Here is a 23982-nt window from a genome sequence, read left to right as displayed (position 1 = left end):
AGCCGACTTTGGTGTGGCTGCAAAAATAACAGCCACCATTGCAAAGAGAAAATCTTTTATTGGCACCCCTTATTGGTAAGATATTATTATGATTGAATTTTGTGCATTTTCATTTCTTCTATCTTAGTGACGAGCATTGATTCTTTGTAATACAATTCATACTTGACTGGAGTCTGGACGCTTGCATGCTCCTTGATACTATCATAGCTCTGATTGGGTTAGGGAACTCTGATACTCATTTTCATTGTCTAGCTTTCCCTGTGTTAAAGTGATAATAATTCCTACTGTCCCTGGGATGTTGTGGTAAGAGGACTCATAGGTATGAGATTTTCAAAAGAAAATTGTGTTACAATCTCTTGTCATTTTGTTACCCTTTCTTTTGATATTGCTTCTATTTAATCAAGGACTTCAATTTCCTGGTTGTTAAAAAAAAACTCATGCATCCTACCCTACCACTAGTCTTTACCAGTCACCTTGTTTCTAATGCATTCTACCAATTACTGATAAAATCATCTAAAACATTGCTTTTGTTAACGAAGTTAGATAATTGAAATGTAATGGAAAGCCTTGTAATAAACCTTAATATGTAAAATGATCTAGTATTATAAAAGGTGACATTTAAAGTTTATATGAAAGATTGGATTCTTTAATATGCAGTGCTTTGATAATTTATTATTTGGAGAGAATTTTAAAGTGGCTTCATACCTCTTACCTAATCCAAAATAAATTGTGTATGGAACCTCAGAGTTACTGATCAGGGCTGATATGTAAACTCAATTTGATGTATTCACACTTTATCTTATTAGCAAGTTTTTATATAAAGTTTTAAAACTCATATTGTTAATATTTTTCCTTTAAAAATAAAACTCACTAGTTATAAAATAAAAATCCTCACTTTGATAAAAAAAACTGTATATGGAAATAAATATAAAAATGAAATTAAAAGAACTATCAGTGACTACTTCAAGAGTTGAGTAAGCCTTTTTTTGGAGTAAAAGCATAAAATACTGCTAGATTCATTTGATAGATTTAACTATATGAAAATTTAAAACTTCTCTATGTCTCTGAGCTTAAACAGAAGTAAAAGGCAAGTAATGAGCCAAGAAATAAAATATGACAAATGAGGTTTTAATTAATATGTAAGTTCTTAATAAATCAATAAAAAGAATGTTTCCTTAGAAGCAGTTATTCAAATAAAATATTTAAGATCTCATATAATATGAAAATTATTTCTCCTAATGATGACCAGAAATGCAAATTAAATAAGCAATAATATTCTTTTCTATCAAATCAGAAAATATTTGGAATCATGAGTAGTAACTACCACTATCACTAAATACTTGACATTGAAAATGGACGTGAGTAGAACAGTTTTGAAGGATAATTTGGCAATAACATTTTTCAAAACCTTAAGCAATGTGTATGTTCTTTAGTCTCAATTCTACTTCTAGTAGTTTATCAGAGAGGCATACAAATATTATATGAAGAATTTTGTCATGATACTTTAATAATGAAAAATTGAGAGAAAGTATGCATATACAATAGGAATTAGTTAAGGAAGTTATATATATTCAAATCAGTGGAATAAGTTGCTGATATTAAAAATCATGTTGTTAAAGATGGATGGCCAAGGGTAGTCTCATGATATACTGTGAATCAAAAAAGCAAGATTGAATGTAGAATATGCAAATACCATTTTATAGAAGATGTGTATGTGTATAAGTAAAATTTGTCGATGAAAATGTGTGAAACAGTGGCTCTCTTTGGATGGGATAATGTTTGACTCTCCAGGTGTTCCATGCTCTTCTATCTCCCTGGATTTGTACTTGTTTCCCCCTACTAAAACGTCCAGGCTCCTCAACCCCCTTAGCTCCCTGCTGATTCATTCTGTAAGTCTCACCTCCTTTGGGAACTTTTCTCTGACCTTCACAGGGATTTAAGTGTTCTTTTTCTTTTCCCATGTTATAAAACACAATTCACAAAACAGAAACTAAAGTAAGACAACACAATTTTTTCCAGATGAAGCAGTATTCAGAGGAAAGGATTCAAGATTTTTAAATAATAAATTTTAAAAGGATACATCAGTGTGTGGTCTTTATTAAGTCTTTTCTAGTAGTTTCTTCTTTCCTAATAAACACCTCTCAGCCTCTTTCCCTCCAAGCAGTCTAGTGAGTATAGCAAAAAGCAGATTTCATATCACTTTTTTAAAATAAAATGTTATATTCATTGATTCTTTCTAGGATGGCTCCAGAAGTTGCAGCAGTAGAAAAGAATGGTGGCTACAACCAACTCTGTGATATCTGGGCAGTAGGAATAACAGCAATTGAACTCGGAGAACTTCAGCCACCTATGTTTGATCTTCATCCAATGAGGTGTTCTCAGTTTTTACAATTATGCAGTTATTAATGAGATCTTCAGGGAGAGTGAAATACTGATAACTTCGGTCTTCCAAGCTCATTTTAAAGCATATTAAAACAGTAAAGGTGTTCTGAAGGACTAGGGATTTTCTCATCTAAAACCTGATCTCTTGTATTGCTGTTTCTAAGACAACATGAAGTGAATCATCCATACTGTCTGAAACTTTTCCATAAAACAAATTTCCCTTAATAATTATACTAGGATATAGCAGTTATCATTTAAAAAGTCTTTCTAAGTCTTTGTTCATTCTTCCATCAGTTAAAAATGTTTCTTTTTTTGTCCGAAGTGGAGTTATAAACAAATGATAGAGTGCAGATGAGTTTTTTTCTATTCTCATTTGATTTTGTTTCTTTTTACTTTGCCAATGAAGAGGTAGATGCTTATTTAGTATAATCATTTATATTTTAGGGCATCTTGTCTCAGAAAAAAATATTTGAGAGACTTTGAAGGTGTTTTTAATACTTTGAAGGAAAAGATAAACTGGGCTAAAATTTAAACTTTTGAAGTAAATAGTATAAAGTAAAAAGGAAAATCAACAGAATAGGCAAAGTATTCTCCTAACATGTGATAGACAGCAGATTCATTTATATTACATAGGTAACTCGTTCAAAAACTCTGTGGGCAAAAGATAACTTGTTTATGAGAAAGTACCAGATTCTAAAGAAACATGGAAAGCTATTTAACCTCACAAGTAACTAAAGATATACATGTTAAATCTGCTTTTAGCTGGAATGCTGATAAGTACAGACCTGTAGGAAAATAATTTAAATGTTATTTGTTATGGGCAATATAAATGTTGCACTCATTCCACTTTTGGGAAAATCATACTTAGGAAATAATCTAAGAAAAGAAAAAGCTAAGAATTATCTATTTCAGGATTACAGGGGAAATATATGAATGTCCAAATCCTTCGTGAATTGTTAAGCAGTTATTTAGCAGTTAAGGGCAGCTATTATGTATGAGTAAACCGAAGCAACATGGAAAATTGATTATTAGTGAAAAAAGCAGCACATAATATTACCTATTATAATTATAATAATGTAGCAATTGGTTAGTATTTAGATGAAGACTAAAAAGAAGAGCAGAATATTTTAAATAATATCTTAGGGTGGGAGGAATACAGACTTTTTTTCTTTCTTTAGACTAAATTTTGCTTTATATATGAATCATTTAATTTTTAAAAAAAATATTCTTGATATTTAAAAAAGAAATACCAAAGAGTTTGCCTGGAAATGTGCAAGGGGTTTGTGGGAAATACTGAAATAAAACTTCCTTCTTACATCCTCCATCCTTCTACCCCCATAGTCCATAGAAAATGGGTCAAAGGTGAATTCATAGAGAAGGAAAGTTGTCTTGCAGGTTAACTTCTGTATCATTCATAACAACAGAATGTGGGAAATTATTGTCCAAAAAGGGAAACAGACTAGGAAGTGAATATAATTTGCCTATACACCCAAAATAATGGTAGAGGCCAAACTTCGGTTAAGCATACAGTCTACAGTTAGAGTAACATATCATCTCTGTGAGCTGCAGAATGATGTACAATTACGTAGACTTGTGCTTAAGATCTAATACTAGTTATATGTGTAACAGTATGGTAATAAGAATCTTCTCTAACATTTGGTCACTTTGCCTAGTGAATAGGAGCTTGTTGGAAGTTTAAAGATCCTCTCTATAGCCAGGAAAAATTTTCCATAAGTATCCTAAATATAAAATATTAACTTCCGTATCCCATACCAGTTTTCATCAGTACCTACATTTGTAGTAATCTTGTATAAATTCATTATAGAATATTGATTTTGATTATTAGATGTAATAAGAAAAGTATTTTGTATTGCTTTTTAACTGAAATTTTAATTCCAGGGCCCTCTTCTTAATGTCAAAAAGTAATTTTCAGCCTCCAAAATTAAAGGACAAAACAAAATGGTAAGTTATAAAATACATAGATTTATAGCATTTTATGGTTGAAAGGGACAGAAGTTCAATTCCCTTGTCTTACGGGTGGTGAAACCGAAACCCAGAGACATTAAACTGTTTCCCTGAAGTTAGCACATCTACTTCACTTGCAGAGTTATGGCAAGGATCAAGGTTTATTTTCTGGTCAGTGTTCCTTTATAATGATGTACTGCTCTCATAAAACTCTGATCATTTTGTTAGTATTTTGGCAGCTTGGATAAGAAGTGTGGTAAGGCAAGGACATGAAATTAATATATTAAGATTTTGGAGATTCGTAGTTTACCGTGTATTCCTTTACTTCCATTAATTACATGTTGATTTTCATGGGAGGTGATAGGACGATGTTTCCCAGATACAGTGACACTTAAAATCAATCCCCACTGGCTTTTCTCTACCTTCCTTGTCTAATATTCAAAAGGTTATTACTTGTTTGCATCTTAATCTCTTCTTTCTTGTACAAAGTAAAGCAGTTTGCCTATTCTTATAGTCCAAAAGGATATCTTCAATTAGATGATAAAAATGGTAATGTTTTTCCATACATTTAATAAAAGAAATTGTGCAAATAAAAGTTTCCAAATTCTTAAATTCAATAATTCTTCATATGAATTCTGTATGTGTATTTATTTTTTCTGGAGAGATAATCCATATCTTCCTTCAGATCTAAGAGGCTTGTCCCCACTGGCTCTAAACCACTTTTTTGTGTCTTCTTAGCCTGTCCATGCATAGTATTACTTAGGAGCCAGGACATCTGGGGATCGTGCCGGGAGTGAAAGGCAGATCACACTGTGGAAATAAAATTTATTCCCTACTGCCAGCTGTATTCTTTTGTATTGACATGGGTTTCTTCCTATTCCTTGTTACCCTAAGTTCCTAAGCAACTCGAACTGGAGAACTTTATGGCAGGAATGACTGAATATTTGTTCAGGAGTGCATGCTAGCTAAATTCACAGTTAGATTCCAGAATAGTTGTTACCATCAAAGTACCTTTGCCAGTCTCAGGTTCTTTCTCACTCCATGGTATATCTGCCACAAGCCACCACATATAACACAGAGATTTGATTTCTCTGAAGAGGACTGCTGTGTTGTTGGTATCATTGGGAATGACTAAGGTTATTCTCTTTGATTCTTGCCCAATCCCTCCTCCAGTGGAATCTCAGCAGTGGTACAAATACCTCTTTCTGCCATTAATTAATAATCAAAATATGATTTTTTAAATTTATGTCCCCTTCTTTTCCCCATTTGATCAATGCAGATGATAGGAAAACTGATCTGGTTAGTCAGATCACTCCCTCTCCTTTGCCCTTGTTCCTAAGAAATTTAATGATCTTTTAAGAGTTTAAATAATCTCTTGCATTACCACGCTACCTCCATGCCATCCACCTCTTTTAGTATAGCAGAACATGTACATACTGTATAAACTACGCAATGAGAAAAGCTCATTTTGACTCTTAAGTGGTACCTAGAACAAAAGGTTATAAACTTTCTGGATGACACACCTACCCACTTCTAGTTTTTCGTGTACATTTTTGAGGTTATATATTACTGTTCTGTTAACTAATTGCGTTTTACTAAAGAGATGAAGTTGACACATGTCTCCAAGGAATACACTGTGCTTTGGGTTTAGTTTTTTGGCTTATGTATATAGCGCTAAGGGGCCTAAGGAAAAAAATCATGTTTTCAGTCTTTCTAACTGCCTAAATTTTATTTAGTAACATCAAAAAACTAATATTAGTGAAATATTTTTGTACATGTCTCTTTTTATTTGAAGGTCATCAACATTCCATAACTTTGTCAAAATAGCACTAACCAAAAACCCCAAAAAAAGACCAACCGCTGAAAGACTTCTGACTGTAAGTCATTGAATTTATAGGAGAATTTTCTGTAGTCATGCAGTAATTAGGCATATCACTACAACAACAATATTTAGGTTTCTAATATAAAAATGTTAGTGGTCTCTTACAGCAGGGGTTAGCAAACATTCTGTAAAGAGCCAATAGTAACTTGTGGGCCATGCCATCTCTGTCGCATCTCTTCAATTTTGCCCTTGTAGCACAAAAACAGCCATAGACAGTACACATGAAGGGTATGGCTTTAATACCCAGTAAAACATCCTTTATAAGAGGAGGCAGTGTACCAGATTTTGCCTGTGGGCTGTAGTTTGCCAACCCCTGCCTTAGAGAAAACTCTTAAAAATATTGCTTTCATCTAAAATTAATTGCTTTTCTTGGCTTCTTTTGTAAGTTTATAGCATGCTTTGTGTATATATGTGTTTCTAAAATACTTTTATATCAGAAAAAGATGATTACAACAATCGAAGAAAACAATTTAAATGTTCTAAAATTTAATTATGTCTTTGTACATTATCATAATTTTATTGAATTAAATACATGCAAGTGTAGAATACACATGCTTTTTTCTTATTGTGATACAAACTGCCATAGTATTCATTTGCATATTATTATAATGACGTGGGTAATGAATGCCATCATTATAGCCAAAGTTGTAATTTGACAACCTAATATAAATCAGTTAACTTTACACAGAGAAATCATTTATGTTATAAACTTACCTCACAGTGGTTCTTTAGCTTTATAATATGCAATTATGAATTCTCTGATTAATATTTTTACTAATACATTTTCTAATTTATTTGTGTTAGTAGGCTCCCAAATGCTTGTCTCTGATAATTACTGAATGGAAAAGTACAAATAACAGTTTCTAAAAGCCATAGATTTTACATCACGAGCATACTTACGAAGTTTTGTTTTGTTTTGTTTTTACTTAGCATACATTTGTAGGGCAGCCAGGTCTCTCTAGGGCCCTAGCAGTTGAGCTGTTGGACAAAGTGAACAATCCAGACAACCATGCACATTACACTGAAGGAGATGATGATGACTTTGAGGTAAGGAGTGTTTGCAGTCTGATATTTGAAATGAATGTTTAACGTGGCCTTAGAGTTTGTGTTCTAATTCACTCTTCTAAGTTAGTTAAAACAGATTTAGTAACAAAGATTAATCAGCAATATAAACTATACTCATCCTGCATATAATTACCAGTTGATACTTTTTTAAAATTATGGCATAATATACATAACATAACCAATTGATACTTTTCTTAATCCTACTTCTAGAAAGCACTATATCATTTTATTTTCTTAGTTGGCTTGCTTAAAGTTGTTAAGAGATAGCTGAGATTAGAATCAGATCTATGCCTTTCCCCTCCCAGAAATCTAGGAGTGTTTTCTCTTCTTCCTAGACCTCAACTTCTGTAGTGAGAGTTTGATCTTTCTCTAAAGAGAAAGGACATCTATTTCCAAGGAAATACAGGTTTTAGGAACACTGCTTTGGACTAACAGGATAAAAGTTTAGCCAGAGCACATTTTTTTCACAAAAGAGACTCCCCAGAAATCCAATTGGTCATTTCTTTAGTTTCTCTAGTCTACAGATCATTAACAGGATACAATTTTTTTTTTAATTAGGATGAGGTTCCCATAGGTTGTCTTTTCCAATATGTATTCAAAACTATTATTTGTTATATAATTGCATATAGAGTTATTCATAACTATGCTTGCCTTCTCTGAAAATACTGTAGAATTATTCTGAATATATTTAGCAACACAACATGTAAATCAGGAAAGAGGGACTTCTTACCCATTGTCAGATACCTGTTTGTGCCTGTACGTGTAACACAACTGTATTTTTTCACTAGTGTCTCTTCCTCTCCTTTTATTATTTCTTTTTATTTCTATGTTTCTCTAAATCTGTGTCTTCATTTCTATTTTATGTCTTTATTTCCCTTTATACCTCTGTCTTCAATTCTTGCAAGACTATAGAACTGAACTTTACGTGTTACTGTTTATTGAAAGAAATTGTCTACGTCATGTACTTAAATTTTAAACTATGTCATTTAAGTATCATGATAACTACTAACACTCACTGAGTAGTCATTGTGTACCAAGTATTAGGCCAAATAACTTCCATGTTAACTCATCTAATACTCAAAAGAGTCCGTGGCAATAGGTACTATTACTATCCCAATTTTACAAATAAGAAATGAAAGAGAAAGATCAGAAGTAATTTCATTTGTCTAAGATCATATGCTTAGCAAGTAGTAGAACCAGGATTTGGATCCAGACAAACTAACTTTAGAACCTGCTCTTAGTTAATATACCATCATTTCTATGTATGTGCTTAATAGAAATAGTCATTAAACAATCTTTGCAAACTAATAATTGCATAGTATGTAGCATAGTTCTATTATGTAGTAGGTACCTGATGAATATTTTGTTGAATGTTAAGTGAACTTTAATTGAAAATATTAAATAAACCAGCCATATATAGATTTTTTCCTACTTAAACCACCATTTGCCAACTTGTAATAAGATTTTAATGTCTTAAAAATTCAAAATTACTTAAATTGTTTTAGCTTAAATATAGGATTAGATATTACTTGATACCCCAATTAGTGTTTCACTGGTTGTGTAAATAACTAAACTCCTCTTTTATTGCCCACACCATTTTGCTGGGCTTCCCAAATCCACTCTTACCTTTGGAATTCTCTATTTCTGTTTAATGATATTGCCAGACTTTTTAATCCTTGAAATGAAATCCTTGTTCAAGGCAGTTGAGGACACAAGAGTGGATAAGATTGACATAATCCCTGTCTTTAGAGAACTTATGGAATGGTCTCAAAAGAAATACAGAAATACAAACAAATAATTTACATGTGTGATTACTGTTATGAAATGGGGAAATACGGGCTATATTTTAGGAACAGGAATTCACTGTAGAAGCAATATATAAGCTGAAAACCTGAAGGATAAATGGTAATTAGAGGACAAAAGCAGGTAGAAATGTTCTGAGCAGAGGGAATAATAGCATGTTTGAAAGCCTGGTGATGAGAGAGAAGGCAGTGTACTTGAGGAACTAAAGAAAAGTTAGTGTGTTAGAACAGAAAACAAGGAAGGAATTTGTGGGAGATGAGGTTACAAAGCTAGACATTTCAAATTTTAAGAATTGGAGGCTTTAGTCTAAGGGCAGCAAAAGCCATTAAAGGGTAAGGGAGTGATGTAATCAAATATCACTCCCTTAGCATTTTTTTTAAGGTCTCTGACTTCAGGTTGGTGATTCTTTCCTGAAAACCTGAAAAACAAAGTTATCCAGGGTAGAGATAGTGATGTTTCAGACTAAGGTGGTAGGGCAAGGGAAAAAAGTGGATTCAAGAATAATATGAAAGAAAAAAAAAAATAGGCCAGTGACATCTTCCAGGTAATGAGGGGTCACCGTGACCTCATTCTTGGCAGTTGTGTCATTTGAACCCTTGTATTTGAAAAATGTCTGAAACTGATGACATCATTGATGTGCAACTCACTTTCTGTACTTCCATAAACTTATTAGAAGTGGATTTGATGTCCACAGAAATACGTTAAAAGGAATTTCTAAACTACAGTACCATGTTCTTTTTTGTTCCTTTTATTATAAGTCTTCGTTGTGTAGAAACAGTTTTGAATACACAATCACATTTAATTATGAGAAAACGGTAAGTTTGCATTATAGTTAAATAAAAAGAAGTGAAGACTAAAAATTTGAAGAAAAGAAGAATAATATGAAAGAGTTGGTGATTGGAGGTAGACATGAGTGGAGAATGAGAAAAGGATTACTCTCAGATTTTGGCTTGAACAGCCAGGTGGATATAAAAGTGCCACTTATCAAGGTAATAATACTAGAGTAAAATCAGGTTTGGGAAGAAAGATGAGTTCAGTTTTATATATGGTGATTTTGATATTGCACCAGACTTCCAAATGGAGAAGGCTCATAAGGAGTTAGATATCTGGGTATAGCTTGGGAAGAAAAGCTTGGACTAGAGATATAAATTTGAGAGTCATTAAATACAATTGTAGTTGATAACTTAAGGAGTAAATGTAATCATCCGAAGGAAGCATATAGAATGAGAAATGAAGAGGACCTAGGACAACTTCCTGAGATTTCTCCCCAAAATTAAAAAATCTAATAGGCTAAGAGGAACAGTAAAAGATTAATAAAGAACATTGAAAGACAGAGAAAGTTCCAACAAGAAGACTGCCTAGAAATTACACTGAAACATACTTACAGTAATTCATTTATGAATTTAGTTGTGAAAGGGAGGAGTAAGAGAGCAGTAGTTGGAGAAAAATAAGTTGGCTGTGGATTTGTTTGTCTTTCGATCTGTCGGTCTGTTTATTGGCCATTCATTGATTGATTGATTTTTATATGAGGCAAAAAGTGTTGAACAGGATTAGATGTTTATGAAAAAGATTTAATCATTAGATATAGAAAAGTCAAGAGAAGCAAAATGCATAGGCAAAGTCCCTGAGAAGGAAGGAGAGGGCAGGATCTAGATTATAAAGAGGGACTTAATCTTAAAGATACACTTCTTGAAAAGCTTTCTTTTGAAGTGTGGCCAGGATGGTGGAGTAGGAAGACCTTGAGGTCACCTCTTCCAATGAGTACACCAAAATATAGCTATCTATAAGGATGTCCTGAAGACTGACAGAAAGGATTTTCCACAACTGGTGATGTAAAGCAAGAACCACAATGAGATCGGTAGGAGAGATGGGGACATGGTATAGTCAAGACTCACACCTCTGGGTAGGCAGTCCACAAACATGAGGATAATCACAATTGAAGAGATTCTTCCCAAGGAGAGAGGTGTCCTAGCGCCATATCAGGATCCCCAGGTGAGGGGTCCTGCACTGAGAAGACGAGGCCCCAGAACTTCTGGCTTTGAAGGCTAGTGTGGGCTTGTGTACAGGAGAGCCAGAAGATTGTAGGAAACAAGAACTCTCCTTTTAAAGGGTGTGTGCAAAATCTCACATAGTCCAAGTTCTAGCACACAGAGGCAGTAATTGGAAAGGAGCCTGGGTCAGACCCACATAGTGATATTGGAGAACCTCTCAGAAAGGCAGGAGACAACTCTACTCCCCCTAATCACACAGATGCTGGTGACAGCCATTATTGGAAATTTGTTCTACCACTAAGATACTGTTGTTGACAAGCACCATTTTGGATTTCTCCCTCTACCCTATTAGTCCTGGGGGCTTATCACCCACCATGGGCTGGCACCAACCCTGGGCCCTCCTGGCCCCCACAGCCAGCCATGCCAAGACCTGGCCCTGCCCACCAGTAGGCCATCATCAGCCCTGAGACCCAGTCCCACCCACCAGCAGGCCACCATAGCACCAGGCAGATCATAGTAGCTAACTGAGCTAGAGGCCAGGCCTACCTACAGTGGGTGGCCTTGCCATAACAGAAGGACTCACTAAACCCACTTAGGGGCATCCCTAGAGCATATAGCTCTGCTGCCCAGGGGGGTGTGCTGCTGGGCCTCAAGGGTGTCTGTTACATAAGGTCACTTCTCTAAGACCAGGAAACATAACTGATCTACTTAAGACTTACAAGTAAACACAGAGAACTAGGCAAACAGAGGCAGAAGAATATGTTCCAAACAAAGGAATAAGACAAAAATCTCAGACGAAGAATTAAATGAAGTGAAGATATGCACTCTGCCTGATAAAGAGTTTAAGGTAGTACTCATAAAGATGCTGGATTAACACAGGAGAAGGATGGAAGAACACAATAAGGATTTTAAAAAAGAGAAAATATAAAAGAGAACCAAGTAGAGCTGAGGAATACAGTAGCTGAAATTAAAAATACACTGGAAGGAATCAATAATAGGAATCTATCTAAGATTAGATTAGATAGAGGAACAGATTGGTGAACTGGAATACTGAGTAGTAGAAATCACCGAAGATTTGAAGAGGAAAGAAAAAAGATAAAAGAATTATAAAAAATGAGAATGGTTGAAGAGGCCTCTGAGACAATGTCATGTACTAACATTCACATTCAGGGATCCCAGAAGAAGGAAAGAGAGAGAAAGGGGTAGAGAACTTACTTGAAGAAACAATAGCTGAAAACTTTCCTAACCTGGTAAAGGAAACAAACCAAGATCCACATCAAGACACATTATAATTAAACTGTCAAACATTGAAGATAAAGAGAGAATCTTAAAAACAGCAAGAGAAAAGCAACTCGTTCTGTACAAGGGAACTTCCATAACATTCTCAGCTGGCTTTTCAGCAGAAACTCTGCAGGCCAGAAAAGAGTGGCAAATTATATTCAAAGTGATGAAAGGAAAACATCTACAATCAACAGTACTCTTTTTGGCAAGGCTATCACTCAGTTTTGAAGGAGAGATAAAGAGTTTTATAAACAAGCAAAAATTAAGAGAAGTCAGTACCACTGAACCAGCTTTACAAAAAATGTTAAAGGGACTTCTCTAAGCAGAAAAAAACACAATTAGAAATATCAAAATTATAAGTAGAAAAAATCTCATTAGTAAAAGACAAACATGTACAGTAAAGGTAATAGACCAATCACTTATAAAGCTAATAGGAAGGTTAAAAGACAAAAGTAGTAAAATCTTCTCTGTCTATAATAAGTAGTTAAGGGATTCACACACACACACAAAATATGTAAAATATGATGTTAAAAGCATTAAACATGGGGCAGAGGTGGGGTGCAAAAATTTAGCATTGTTGAAATGTGTTAGAACTTAGGAGATCATCAAGTTAAAATAATCCTTGCAGTGTGTGTGGTGGGGGGGCTTATCTGTGAGCCTCTTGGTAACCATAGACCAAAAACCTGTAATAGATATATACCCTAAAGAAAGAGAAAGAAATCCAAACATAACACTAAAGACAGTTATTAAATCACAAGGGAAGAGAGTAAAAGAAGAAAGAAAAAAAACTACAAAAACAAACAAAATAATTAACAAAATAACAATCCATACTTATATATCAATAATTACTTTAAATGTAAATGGACTAAATGCTTCAATCAAAAGACATAGAGTGGCTAAATGGATACAAAAACAAAACCCATATATATGCTGTCTATAAGAGTCACTTCAGATTTAAAGACACACATAAACTGTGTAAAGCGGTGGGAAAAGGTATTCCATGCACATAGAAATCTGTGGAAAGCTGGGGTAACAATGCTTATATCAGACCGACTTTAAAGACAGAATTGACTTTAGAGACAAAAAAGGACATTACATAATGATTAAGAGATGGATCCAATAAGAGCTAACAGTTGTAAATATATATGCACCCAATAGGAGCACCTAAATATATAAAGCAAATGTTAACAAACATAAAGGGAGAAATTGACAATAACAGTAATAGTAGGGGACTTTAATACACCACTTCCATCAGTAGACAGATCATCCAGATAGAAGGAAACACTAACTTAAAAGGGCATATTAGACCAGATGCATTTAATGGATAAAATAAAATTTTCCATCCAAAAGCAGCAAAATAGATATGCTTTTCAATCACAGTATTTTCTAGGATTGATCACACGATATGCCACAAAACAAGTCTCAATAAATTTAAGATTGAAATCGTATCAAGCATCTTTTCTGACCACAAAGATATGAAGTTAAAAGTGAACTACAAGGAAAAAACTACAAAAAAATACAAATTCTTGGAGGCTAAACACTAATCAACCAATGGGTCACGGAAGAAACCAAAAAGGAAATTAAAAAATACCTGGAGACAAATGAAAATGGGAACACAACCATCCAAAATCTATGGGATGCAGCAAAAGCAGTTCTAAAAGGAAAGTTTATAGCAAGTCTACCTCAGGAAGCAAGAAAAATCTCAAACATTTAAGCACACACCTAAAGGAACTAGAAAAAGAACAAACAAAACTAAAAGTAGGTAGAAGGAAAGAAATAATAAAGATCAGAACAGAAATAAGTGAAATAGAAACTTAAAAAAAAAAGATCAATGAAAGTAAGAGCTGATTCTTTGAAAAGATAAAGAAAATTGATAAACTTTTAGCCAGACTCTTCAAGAAAAAATTAGAGGATCCAAATAAAATCAGAAATGAAAGAGAAGTAACAGCTAACACTGTAGAAATACTAAAGAATCATAAGAAGATACAACAAACAATTATATGCTAATAATATGGACACCTAGAAAAAGTGGATAAATTCCTGGAGACATACAAACTATCAAGACTGAATCAGAAATAAATAGAAAATATAAACAGATGGATTACTAGTAATGAAATTAAATCAGTAATATGGTGAATTTCCAATAAACAGAAGTCCAGTACTAGACATTTTCAGCAGTGAATTTTATCAAACATTTAGAGAAGAGTTAACAACTATTCTTTTCAAACTGTTCAAAAAATTGCAGAGAAAAAATTGCTTCCAAACTCATTCTACAAGGCCAGCATCACCCTTATACCAAAATAAGACAGGGGCACCACTGGCAGGGAAAAAAGGAGATGAAGAAGAGAAAGTTACTGGCAATATCACTGATGAACACAGATGCAAAAATCTTCAACAAAATATGAGCAAACTGAATTCAGCAATGCATTAACAGGATTATACACTATGATCAAGTGGGATTTATCCCAGTGATACAAGGGTCCATAAATCAGTCAGTGTGAGACACCATATTAAAGCGAAGAATAAAAATTAATGATCTTCTCAGTAGATGCAGAAAAAACTTTTGATAAAGTTCAACATCCATTTATGTTAAATACTCTCAACAGTGTGTATAGAGGGAGCATACCTCACATACTAAAGATCCCCATATAACAAACCTACAGCCAACATCATACTCAATGGTGAAAAGCTGAAAATATTTCCTCAAAGATCAAGAACAAGACAAGGATGCCCACTCACACCACTTTTATTCAGCATAGTATTGGAAGTCCTAGCCATAGCAGTCAGACAAGAAATAGATATAAAAGGAATCCAAACTAAAAAATAATAAGTAAAAACTGTCACTGTTTACAGATAACATGATATTTTATATAGAAAATCCTAAAGATATCATTAAAAAAAACTATTAGAACTAATAAATGAATTCATTGAAGTTTCAAGATACAAAAGTAATATATAAAACTCTGTTGCATTTCTATATGCTAACGGTAAACTGCCAGATAACTTAAGAAAACCATCCTATTTACAATTGCATCAAAAAGAATAAAATATCTAGGAATACATCTACCTAAGGAGGTAAAAGACTTGTACTTGGAAAAGTGCGTGACGGTGGTCAAAGAAATTGAAGGTGACACAAACAAGTGGAAAGATACACCATGCTCATGGATTGGAAGAATTAATATTGTTAAAATGAGCATATTATCCAAGGTAATCTACAGATTAAGTGCATTTCCTATCAAAATACCAATTGCATTCTTCACAGAACTAAAACAAACAAGTCTACAATTTGTATGGAAATACGAAAGACCCCCAAATAGCCAAAACCACCATGAGAAAGAAGAATAAAGCTGTGGACATATCATGCTCCTTCATTTCAAACTATACTACAAAGCTACAATAATCAAAATAGTATGGTACTGGCATTACAACAGACACATAGATCAGTGGAACAGAACAGAGAGCCCAGAAATAAACCCACACTTTTATGGGCAAATAATTTATGACAAAGGAGGAAGAATATACAATGGGCAAAAGACAGCCTCTGTAGTAAATGATCTTGGGAAAACTTGAGTTACATACAAAGAATGAAACTGGACTACTTTCTTGAATCAAATATAAAAATAAACTCAAAATGGATGAACATTTAAATGTAAGACCTGAAACCATAAAACCCTAGAAGAAAACATATTACGGTCTTTGATATCTATCTTAGCAATTTTTTTTTTTTGGATGTGTTTCCTTAGTCAAGGGAAACAAAAGCAAAAATAAACACATGGGACTACATCAAACTAAAAAGCTTTTGCACAGCAGAGAAAATGTCAACGAAATGAAAACATCACCTGCTGAATAGGAGAAGATATTTTCAAATAATATATTCTGATAAGGGGTTAATATCCAAAATATACAAAGAACTCATATAACTCAACATCAAAAAAACAAACAACCTGATTATAAAATGAACAGAGGGCCTGAGTAGACACCTTTCTGAAGAAGACATACAGATGGCCAGCAAACACATGAAAGGATGCTCAGCATCACTAATCATCAGGGAAATGCAAATCAAAACCACATGAGATATCACCTCATACTTGTCAGAATGGCTAGCATCAAGACAAGAGCAAATATAAGTGTTGGTGAGGATGTGGAGGAAAGGGAATTCTTGTGCATTATTGGTGGGATTGTAAATTGGTGCATCCACAAAAGAAAACAGTATGGCGGTTCCTCAAAAAATTTCAAACAGAACTGCCATATTATCTAGCACTTTCACTTCTGGGTATTTACCTGGAGAAAACAAAAACACTAGTTCAAAGATATATGCACCTGTATGTTCATTGCAGCATAGTTACAATAGCCAACATGTGGAAGCAGCATAAGTGTCCATTAGCAGACAGATGGATAAAGAAGATATAGTGTATGTGTATATACATATACACACATAATGGAGTATTGATTAGCCATTAAAAATGAAATCTTCCCATTTTGACAACATGGATGGAATCTAGAGGCCTATGCTAAGTGAAATAAGTCAGCTAGAAAGACAAATAGCACATGATCTCACTTATAAGTGGAATCTAAAAAACAAAACAAAATAAAATGAAAACAGACTCAGATACAGAGAAGAAACAGGTTGTGGGGATGGGCAAAATAGGTGAAGGGGATTAAGCGGTACAAACCTTCAGTTAAATAAGTCACAGAGATATAATAAACAGCATAAGGAATCTGTTCAATAGTGTTATGTTACTTTTGTATGGGGACAATTGGTTATTACACTTATAGTGGTGATCATTTCATAATATATGCAAATGTCAAATCATTATGTAGTGCATTGAAACAACATAATATTGTACATTAACTGTATTTTGGTTTTAAAAAAAAGAAATACTTCTTCCCTAGCTTTAAGATAGTTGAGAGTATAGCTAGAAGTTTTCATCTATTTGATGATTTCTGTTTTCTTTGTGAGCTAGGTGGCAATGTCATCTCCTGAAAGTGTGAAGGAAGTGGGTTTGAAGAGTGTGGTGAAGCTATAAAGTAGTAACTGAGGACAATGGATGTGTTAAATGACTAGAGAAGTATTTATGGGCAAAACTGAAGTCTCAGATGAGATGACTTTTCAGTGTATTCTCCTGTGTCATTTTCCTCCAGCAGTGATTGGCACCCCTGATGTAAACCAAAGGTGATTAGTTTGATTCATCCAGGGCTGTCATTTTGGTATGCCAGTTTACTGAGGGACAGGGGGACAAATGAAATTTAGGTTATATGCAAGAGATTGCTTGAAATTTTGGACCGCCAAATCTCAACTGAATAGGAAGAAAACTGAAGATAGAGGAAATGCATATGAAGAGTGAGAAAGTAATGGATTGATGAACTTGAGATTTCAGTGTGAACATTTAAAAAGTATAATGGGAGTAAATGAGAGAGTAAGCTTAAAGGATGAGAAGTTTGGAGTATTGTGTGAATTCATATATCAGAGCTAATTGATAAGGTCCAGGATATGATCTTAGTAGTATTGGGTGCATTGAACTATGGTAGAATGTCTTTAGAGATGAGGTCAGAAAACTTAAGTCCAGAGCAGTGGGCTTTTGAAGTCCTTTGGTATGATGGTGAATCTTAAAGTAGAGAAAAAGACGTATGAGCCACTGTCCAAGTCATCAGTGAATGAGAGCAAGTCATCAGAAATTTGGTAAATAAGAGTTGAGCTGAAGGCATTGTTTGTTGTAAGATCAGGAATTTATACAAAAGGGTGAAAGAGGTAAGCTTTCTCACTTGATTTACTACAATATTCTTACTCAGTCTCCCTGCATACAGTATTTCTCCCCTCCATACCCTCTACATGCTTTATCAGATTACTCTTAAAGCTGACCCTTGTGATGTCACTCCCTGTCTGTAAAATCTCCAAAAAATTATTTTACCAGGAGTATAAAATTGAGAGCCCTAGCCTAACATTCAGAGCCTCTCCTGATCTGGCTCATCCTCAAGTTTGCCTTTCCAGCTTTGTCATCTCCTCACCTAATGTTCACTGTAGCCAAATAATAATCAACTCAGTTCCCCTAAACCCTTCACAATTTTCTTTTCTTCTTGTATCACTTTGCTCATATTCTTTCTGCTGTCTAAAATGCATTGCCCACATTGCTGCACAATTAATGCCTACTTGTCCTTCAAGGCCCCAGATCAGATTATAACTCCATCATGAAGAATTTCTTTACCCCTTTAGATGGAAGTCATTTCTCCTTCCTCTGGGCATTAATAGTAATCTTAATGAATGACACTTATTTTCTAATTTTATAAGTATTTGTATGTCTTATTTTCCTAGACTATAAGCTCTTTTGAATATAAGATTTCCGTCTGACTTTCTTTGACTCTCTTCAGTATTTTGTACTGTATAAACATGGAATAAATGAATAAACTTTTAAAGTATCTTAGTTTCATTTTTTTAACGTTATCCTACAGTTTACTTTACTAGTAGGTAGTCATGCTTGTCAATAAATAATCATTTAATTAAAAAGAGAAAGTTGACCTAACTTTGTTACTGAAATTTTTTAAGTGTGTATGTTATGTTTATATTCACAGCCCCATGCAATCATTCGTCATACCATTAGATCTACAAACAGGAATGCCAGAGCTGAACGGACAGCTTCAGAAATAAATTGTATGTGTTTGGTATACATTTTCAATTGGTGGTTTTGGAGGGTTGAGCTGGGTGTTCTTGTGGGATTTTTTTGGAATAATAAAATCTCAGACTAACTGTGGCTACATACTTTAACAATATCAGGATTCCTCTAAAATAAAAATTGCTTTTCTTGCTTATAATGGAATTCCCTTGGTTTATAATTAAATAGTTTTTATTTTCTAATTATAAAGAAATTATACAGAAAATTGCAAAAAGAAAGAAGTAGAAAATTAGCATTGCCCTTAATCACGTCACCCAGCACCAACCCACAGATAATATTTTGCTGAATTTCCTTTGTGATTTTTATCATGTATATTTTCACATGGCTTAATTTATACTATACATAAAATTTTGCTTAACATTGAAGTATTTTCCATATATTAGCCTAGCCTTTATAGCTGTTACGTTCAATGGTTTTATCCTATTTTGTTGATGTATTATAGTCAAACAGTCCCTATTGTTGGACAGTTGAGTTGGTTTTAGTTTTTTAAGTCAGATTAGCACTAAGATGAATATTTTCTAAAATGCATATTTATAAGGGGAAATTGATTTTTATTTAGTAAATTAATCACTGACAAAAATTTTTTATCAACAATGTTTGTCATTTTAGCCACATTAATTTAGAAGAACAGATTTGCAGAGAATTTTTAAGTATAAGTATATTGACTTAAATGCCTAATTATTTCAAAAGAGATTTAAAGTAGTTTACAGTAAAATAAGCTATAAATAAAAATTATAAACCATAATAAATTTATTAAATATTTAAGCTAATTAGAATTATTGTATATGAGCATTTTAAGTCTGAGTTTTCTTGAAACCAAGTATTTCTAGCTTTCTGGGTACAGCTTTGGAAGTCTAAGTCAACGGAGAGTTAGAACATTCTTCCTATGTCAGTTGTTTCAGTCCGGCCTTTTTGTAGTTAAACCAGTAATTCAAGACTTTCTCTCTTTGTTAGTCTCAGATTGGTGATATGTTCTTATGCTATCTTCTTATATAATCCCAAATGAACTCTTAAGGGCTTCAAATACCAAACAGAAAAGTAGCAAATCTGGTATTCCATTATAAAGCTGCTCTCTTTCTTTTATGCATCTGTGTAGTATTCAATTAATCTTTCCTTATATAGCTTTTGGCTTGTGTGTCATATTTAGCAAGGCCTTCCTGATTTTAAGGTTATAAAAGAACCTTACTGTTGTTTCTTCTTGCCTTTGTACAGTTTCATCTTTTAAATGTTCAAGTCTTTGGTATTATGTATTTATTTGGTAGAAGGTGTGAAATATGGATTCACCTTCAGTTTAATTCTAAATGAGTACCCATTTGCCTCAATGCTATCTATTCAAAATCTAATATTTTCATTAATAGATTTGATATACCATCTTTATTATGTACTAAATTACCACATGTATTTTAGGGCTTTTTCTGGAAATTCTCTTCTGTTGTATGAATATATCTAGTCGTGTGTCAGTTGCACATGTCTGATTGTTATATCTTTACAATACCTGTTAAATGTGTCAGAACTAATCCTCTTCCTGCTCTCCCTCACCCCTCCACATACGTGCATGCGTGCGTGCACACACGCACACACATTTTTGCTGTTCTTTTTTTAATCATATTTGGCTATTGTATTTTCCCCACATAAACTTAAAAATCGACTTATCTAGTTGATCTCATAAATTTGTACATTAACTTTGGGAGGGTTGGCATCTTTATGATATTCTGTGTTCTTAACCAAAATAGGCTTTTTTAGAGATAAGTTCAAGACTTATTTCTTTTATCAGTGTCCAGAGTACTAATATCTTCATGGAGTGAGCTCTGTGTGCTTCACGTACCAGATAAAAAATGGTAGAGTTGAAGGTCATTTTATTGATCAGTTTATCTTTAAATTTTCCCAAGTCTTTTGTGTCCATCAGGAGTATTTTATAATTTTGTTTGTGTTTGTTTAATAGATTTTGTACACACCTACTTAGTTCTATTCTTAGTTTTTTTTTCAGTTTTTTAAATTAAGCTATCTTACATATAGTAAAATGCTTAAGTGTACTGCAAGATGATTTTTAAATATGTATACACTCACGAAACTACCACCCAGATCCAGATATAGAATACTATCAGAATCTCCTGAAGGCTCCTTCATGCTCCTTCACAATCAGTACCCTTCCATCCTCTAATTCCACCTGCCCTCCCACTGCTGAGGCTAATCATTGTTCTGATCTCTGTCACCATAGATTGGTTTTTACATGATCCTTGACCTTCAGATAAATAGGATCATCCAGTATGCACCATTTTAGGTGAAACTGAAGTGAAAACTTAAAGCAAAGTGGGGATATATGAAAGGGTGAACATCAGGTCTATATTGTAAAAATAGACTCAGAGTCCTGTATCCTTGGGAACTTGGAAAGTCGTACTGAGAAACCTCTTTATTTGAAGCTCTGTATCGAGGTTGGAAATTGAGGCTGCTTCTCTCCATCCATGACTTTGATCTTCCAAGCAAGAATAGAATGGTTCATTTTAATGCAAGTGACTTCATACTGCAATTTCTGACAGTCTATGATTTTAGAGAATAATGTGTCTCAGTAAGAAAGCAGTAGTAATTCAGAGAGGGGGGTCATCATGTGATGCTTTACATATATAGCATATTCTTGGAGAAAACTTGTTTCTTCCTGACTTTGCATTTGGACTTGTGTCCGTCCTCCCAACCTGATGAATGGCAAGGCAGATTACTTCCTCAGTCTGATCCAGATATGGATGTATTACCTAAATTAACTTAAAAAATTTTTTTTTGTCATCTGAAAAGTCACTTAGTGGTTGAGTCCACTTACCTTGGAAACTAACTGATTACAAAGAATTGACACCAAAAGGAAAGGAGAGGTATCCACAAAGAAAGTGACTCACCAACATTTCATTTAAGTATGTGATTTTAGCTGACTTACAAGTAAATTCTAGCCAGGTAATGGACGCATACCAAAGACTGACTAAGGCTACATAGAACAATGTTAAGAATAAGGACTCTACAGCTATCGTAATTAGAGGTAATAAGGGTCTGTCAACAGTCCAAACCTTCAAATGGCAGGGAGGGAAAAAAGGTAGCTAAAAAAATAAAGAACTATAATATGCACATTAAAGTATGACAGCCAGTGTCTCAGGTCATCTTGTTCCAAGGGTCTGGGCAGATGATTGATTTCATGTTGTCATCAGCTTGATTCAACAGACTTGTGTAGAAACTGTCTTCTTTTTGCAGTCATTTGCTTCTAAAGATTCTTTGTCATCTCCAGTTTGAGATGTCCTACGGAGACAATCTTGCACTGATTTAGACTGGCCCATGTCGCTGTAATTGAGAGCCATAGATCATCACTCTGTTTTAACCATTGTGTTAGTTGTTTAGAGTACCTGGCATGATTCTATTTATTGAAGTTAGAAAGCAGTTTTCCAGAAGGCAGTCTCTGAGTTTTAAATCATTTAAAGGTTATTTCAGAAGAAACGCTTCTTGGACATGTTTGAGTATAAAACTATGTACTATACAAGACTCAGCTATATTAGTCTTTAATAATGTAGAAACTGGAGTTGGAGGGGCAGTATTTCTAGATATTTAAGATACTCGGTTTTGTGTTCACTGGGAGAGAGTTAATGGACTCCTGCGAGAACTGACCTTACTGTCATTCAGGCCAAACAAACAAACAGGAAAACACTTTAGGCTAAAGAGGTCTAAGAATTTCTGAAATTTACCCAGCTTACGTTTGAAAATTTCATTTGTCCTTTTCTCTTACCTGAAGACTGAGGATGATAAAGACAATGGAGATTTTGAGGAAGATGTGTTTTCTTACAAATCTCCTTAGTAACAGTTCTAGAGAAGTATTTCCTAGATAAGTAATTAGAGTTTTCCCAGGTGGGAAACACGAACTCAAGCAATCTTTTTCAGCCATTGTTCAAGTTGAACCTTTAAAACAAACTTTGATCCATCCTAGAAATAGACCTGTGATAACCAAAACAAAAGCCTTTGTTGACAGGAACACTATTTATGAAAAATTATCTGAAGTACAACACACCATATGTTCCTCTACTTTGGGATTTTTAAACTGCAGGTTGCAACCCAATCCATGACATCAATTCAGATTTGTTTTTAAGGCACAAAATAGAAAATATCCAAGTTCATCATTTGGATCTGTAATAGGTACTGTACTATGAAACTTTTGTGGATTTCTGTTTGTTTGTTTATTAGCAATTTGACTGTGATGTGCCTTGGTGCATTTTTCTTTTTGTTCTGTTTGATGTTCATTGAGTTTCTTAGATCTATGAGTTGATATTTTTCATCAAATTTGGAAAAATTAGGGCCACTCTTTCTTAAAATTTTCTGCCTCAGATTCCTCCAATTACATGTTAGACAACTTGATGTTGATTGACGGGTCTCTGAGGCTGTGTTCCCCCGCCCCTTTAAACACGCATAAGGTGTTTTTGTTCTCTGTACTTCAGTTTAGTTTCTGTTGCCCTGACTTCAAGTTCATTGATCTTTTCTTCTGTAGTGTTCAGTCTGCTGTTTAAGCTCATCAATGAATTTTATTTCAGATACCATATTTTCTGGATCTAAACTTTCATTGATGTAGATAGATAGATACATACATACATACATAGATGCATAACATACATACATATATATATATAGTTTTAATCTCTCTACTGAGAATTTCCATCTGTTTGCTTATTATGTCCATCTTTTCTCTTAAATCCTTGAATATATTTATAATAGGTGTTTTAAATAGATGTCCTGGTGTGCTGATTTTAACATCTGTGTCATCTCTGAGTATATTTCTAATTTTTTTTAACTGGTTATGATTTTTATTTTTCAACTTCATCCCTAGTCCTTAGTCATTTTTTATTGTATCCTGGATGTTACGATACAACATTGACTGTCTTGATTTTGATGTCTTATTTTAAAGAATGTTTAAATCATAAATTAA

The 23982-nt window shown here is 33.8% G+C and overlaps 1 protein-coding gene across 4 annotated transcripts in view; it reads left to right on the top strand.

Moving 5' to 3' along the window:
• Positions 1 to 23982, top strand: part of MAP4K5 (mitogen-activated protein kinase kinase kinase kinase 5) — a 112783-nt gene that overhangs the window by 56560 nt on the left and 32241 nt on the right. For all 4 annotated transcript variants that reach the window (XM_032482007.1, XM_032482009.1, XM_032482010.1 and 1 more), the window contains exons 9-14: positions 3 to 75; positions 2241 to 2372; positions 4282 to 4344; positions 6143 to 6224; positions 7160 to 7276; positions 18937 to 19015. In XM_032482007.1, coding sequence (XP_032337898.1) covers positions 3 to 75; positions 2241 to 2372; positions 4282 to 4344; positions 6143 to 6224; positions 7160 to 7276; positions 18937 to 19015 — 546 coding nt within the window. The remainder of the gene's footprint in view (positions 1 to 2; positions 76 to 2240; positions 2373 to 4281; positions 4345 to 6142; positions 6225 to 7159; positions 7277 to 18936; positions 19016 to 23982) is intronic.

This window comes from Camelus ferus, chromosome 6 (assembly GCF_009834535.1).
Source record: "Camelus ferus isolate YT-003-E chromosome 6, BCGSAC_Cfer_1.0, whole genome shotgun sequence".
Classification (NCBI taxonomy): Eukaryota; Metazoa; Chordata; class Mammalia; order Artiodactyla; family Camelidae; genus Camelus; species Camelus ferus.
The sequence above is the reverse complement of the archived record's forward strand: the minus strand, read 5'-3'. Positions and strand labels throughout refer to the sequence as shown.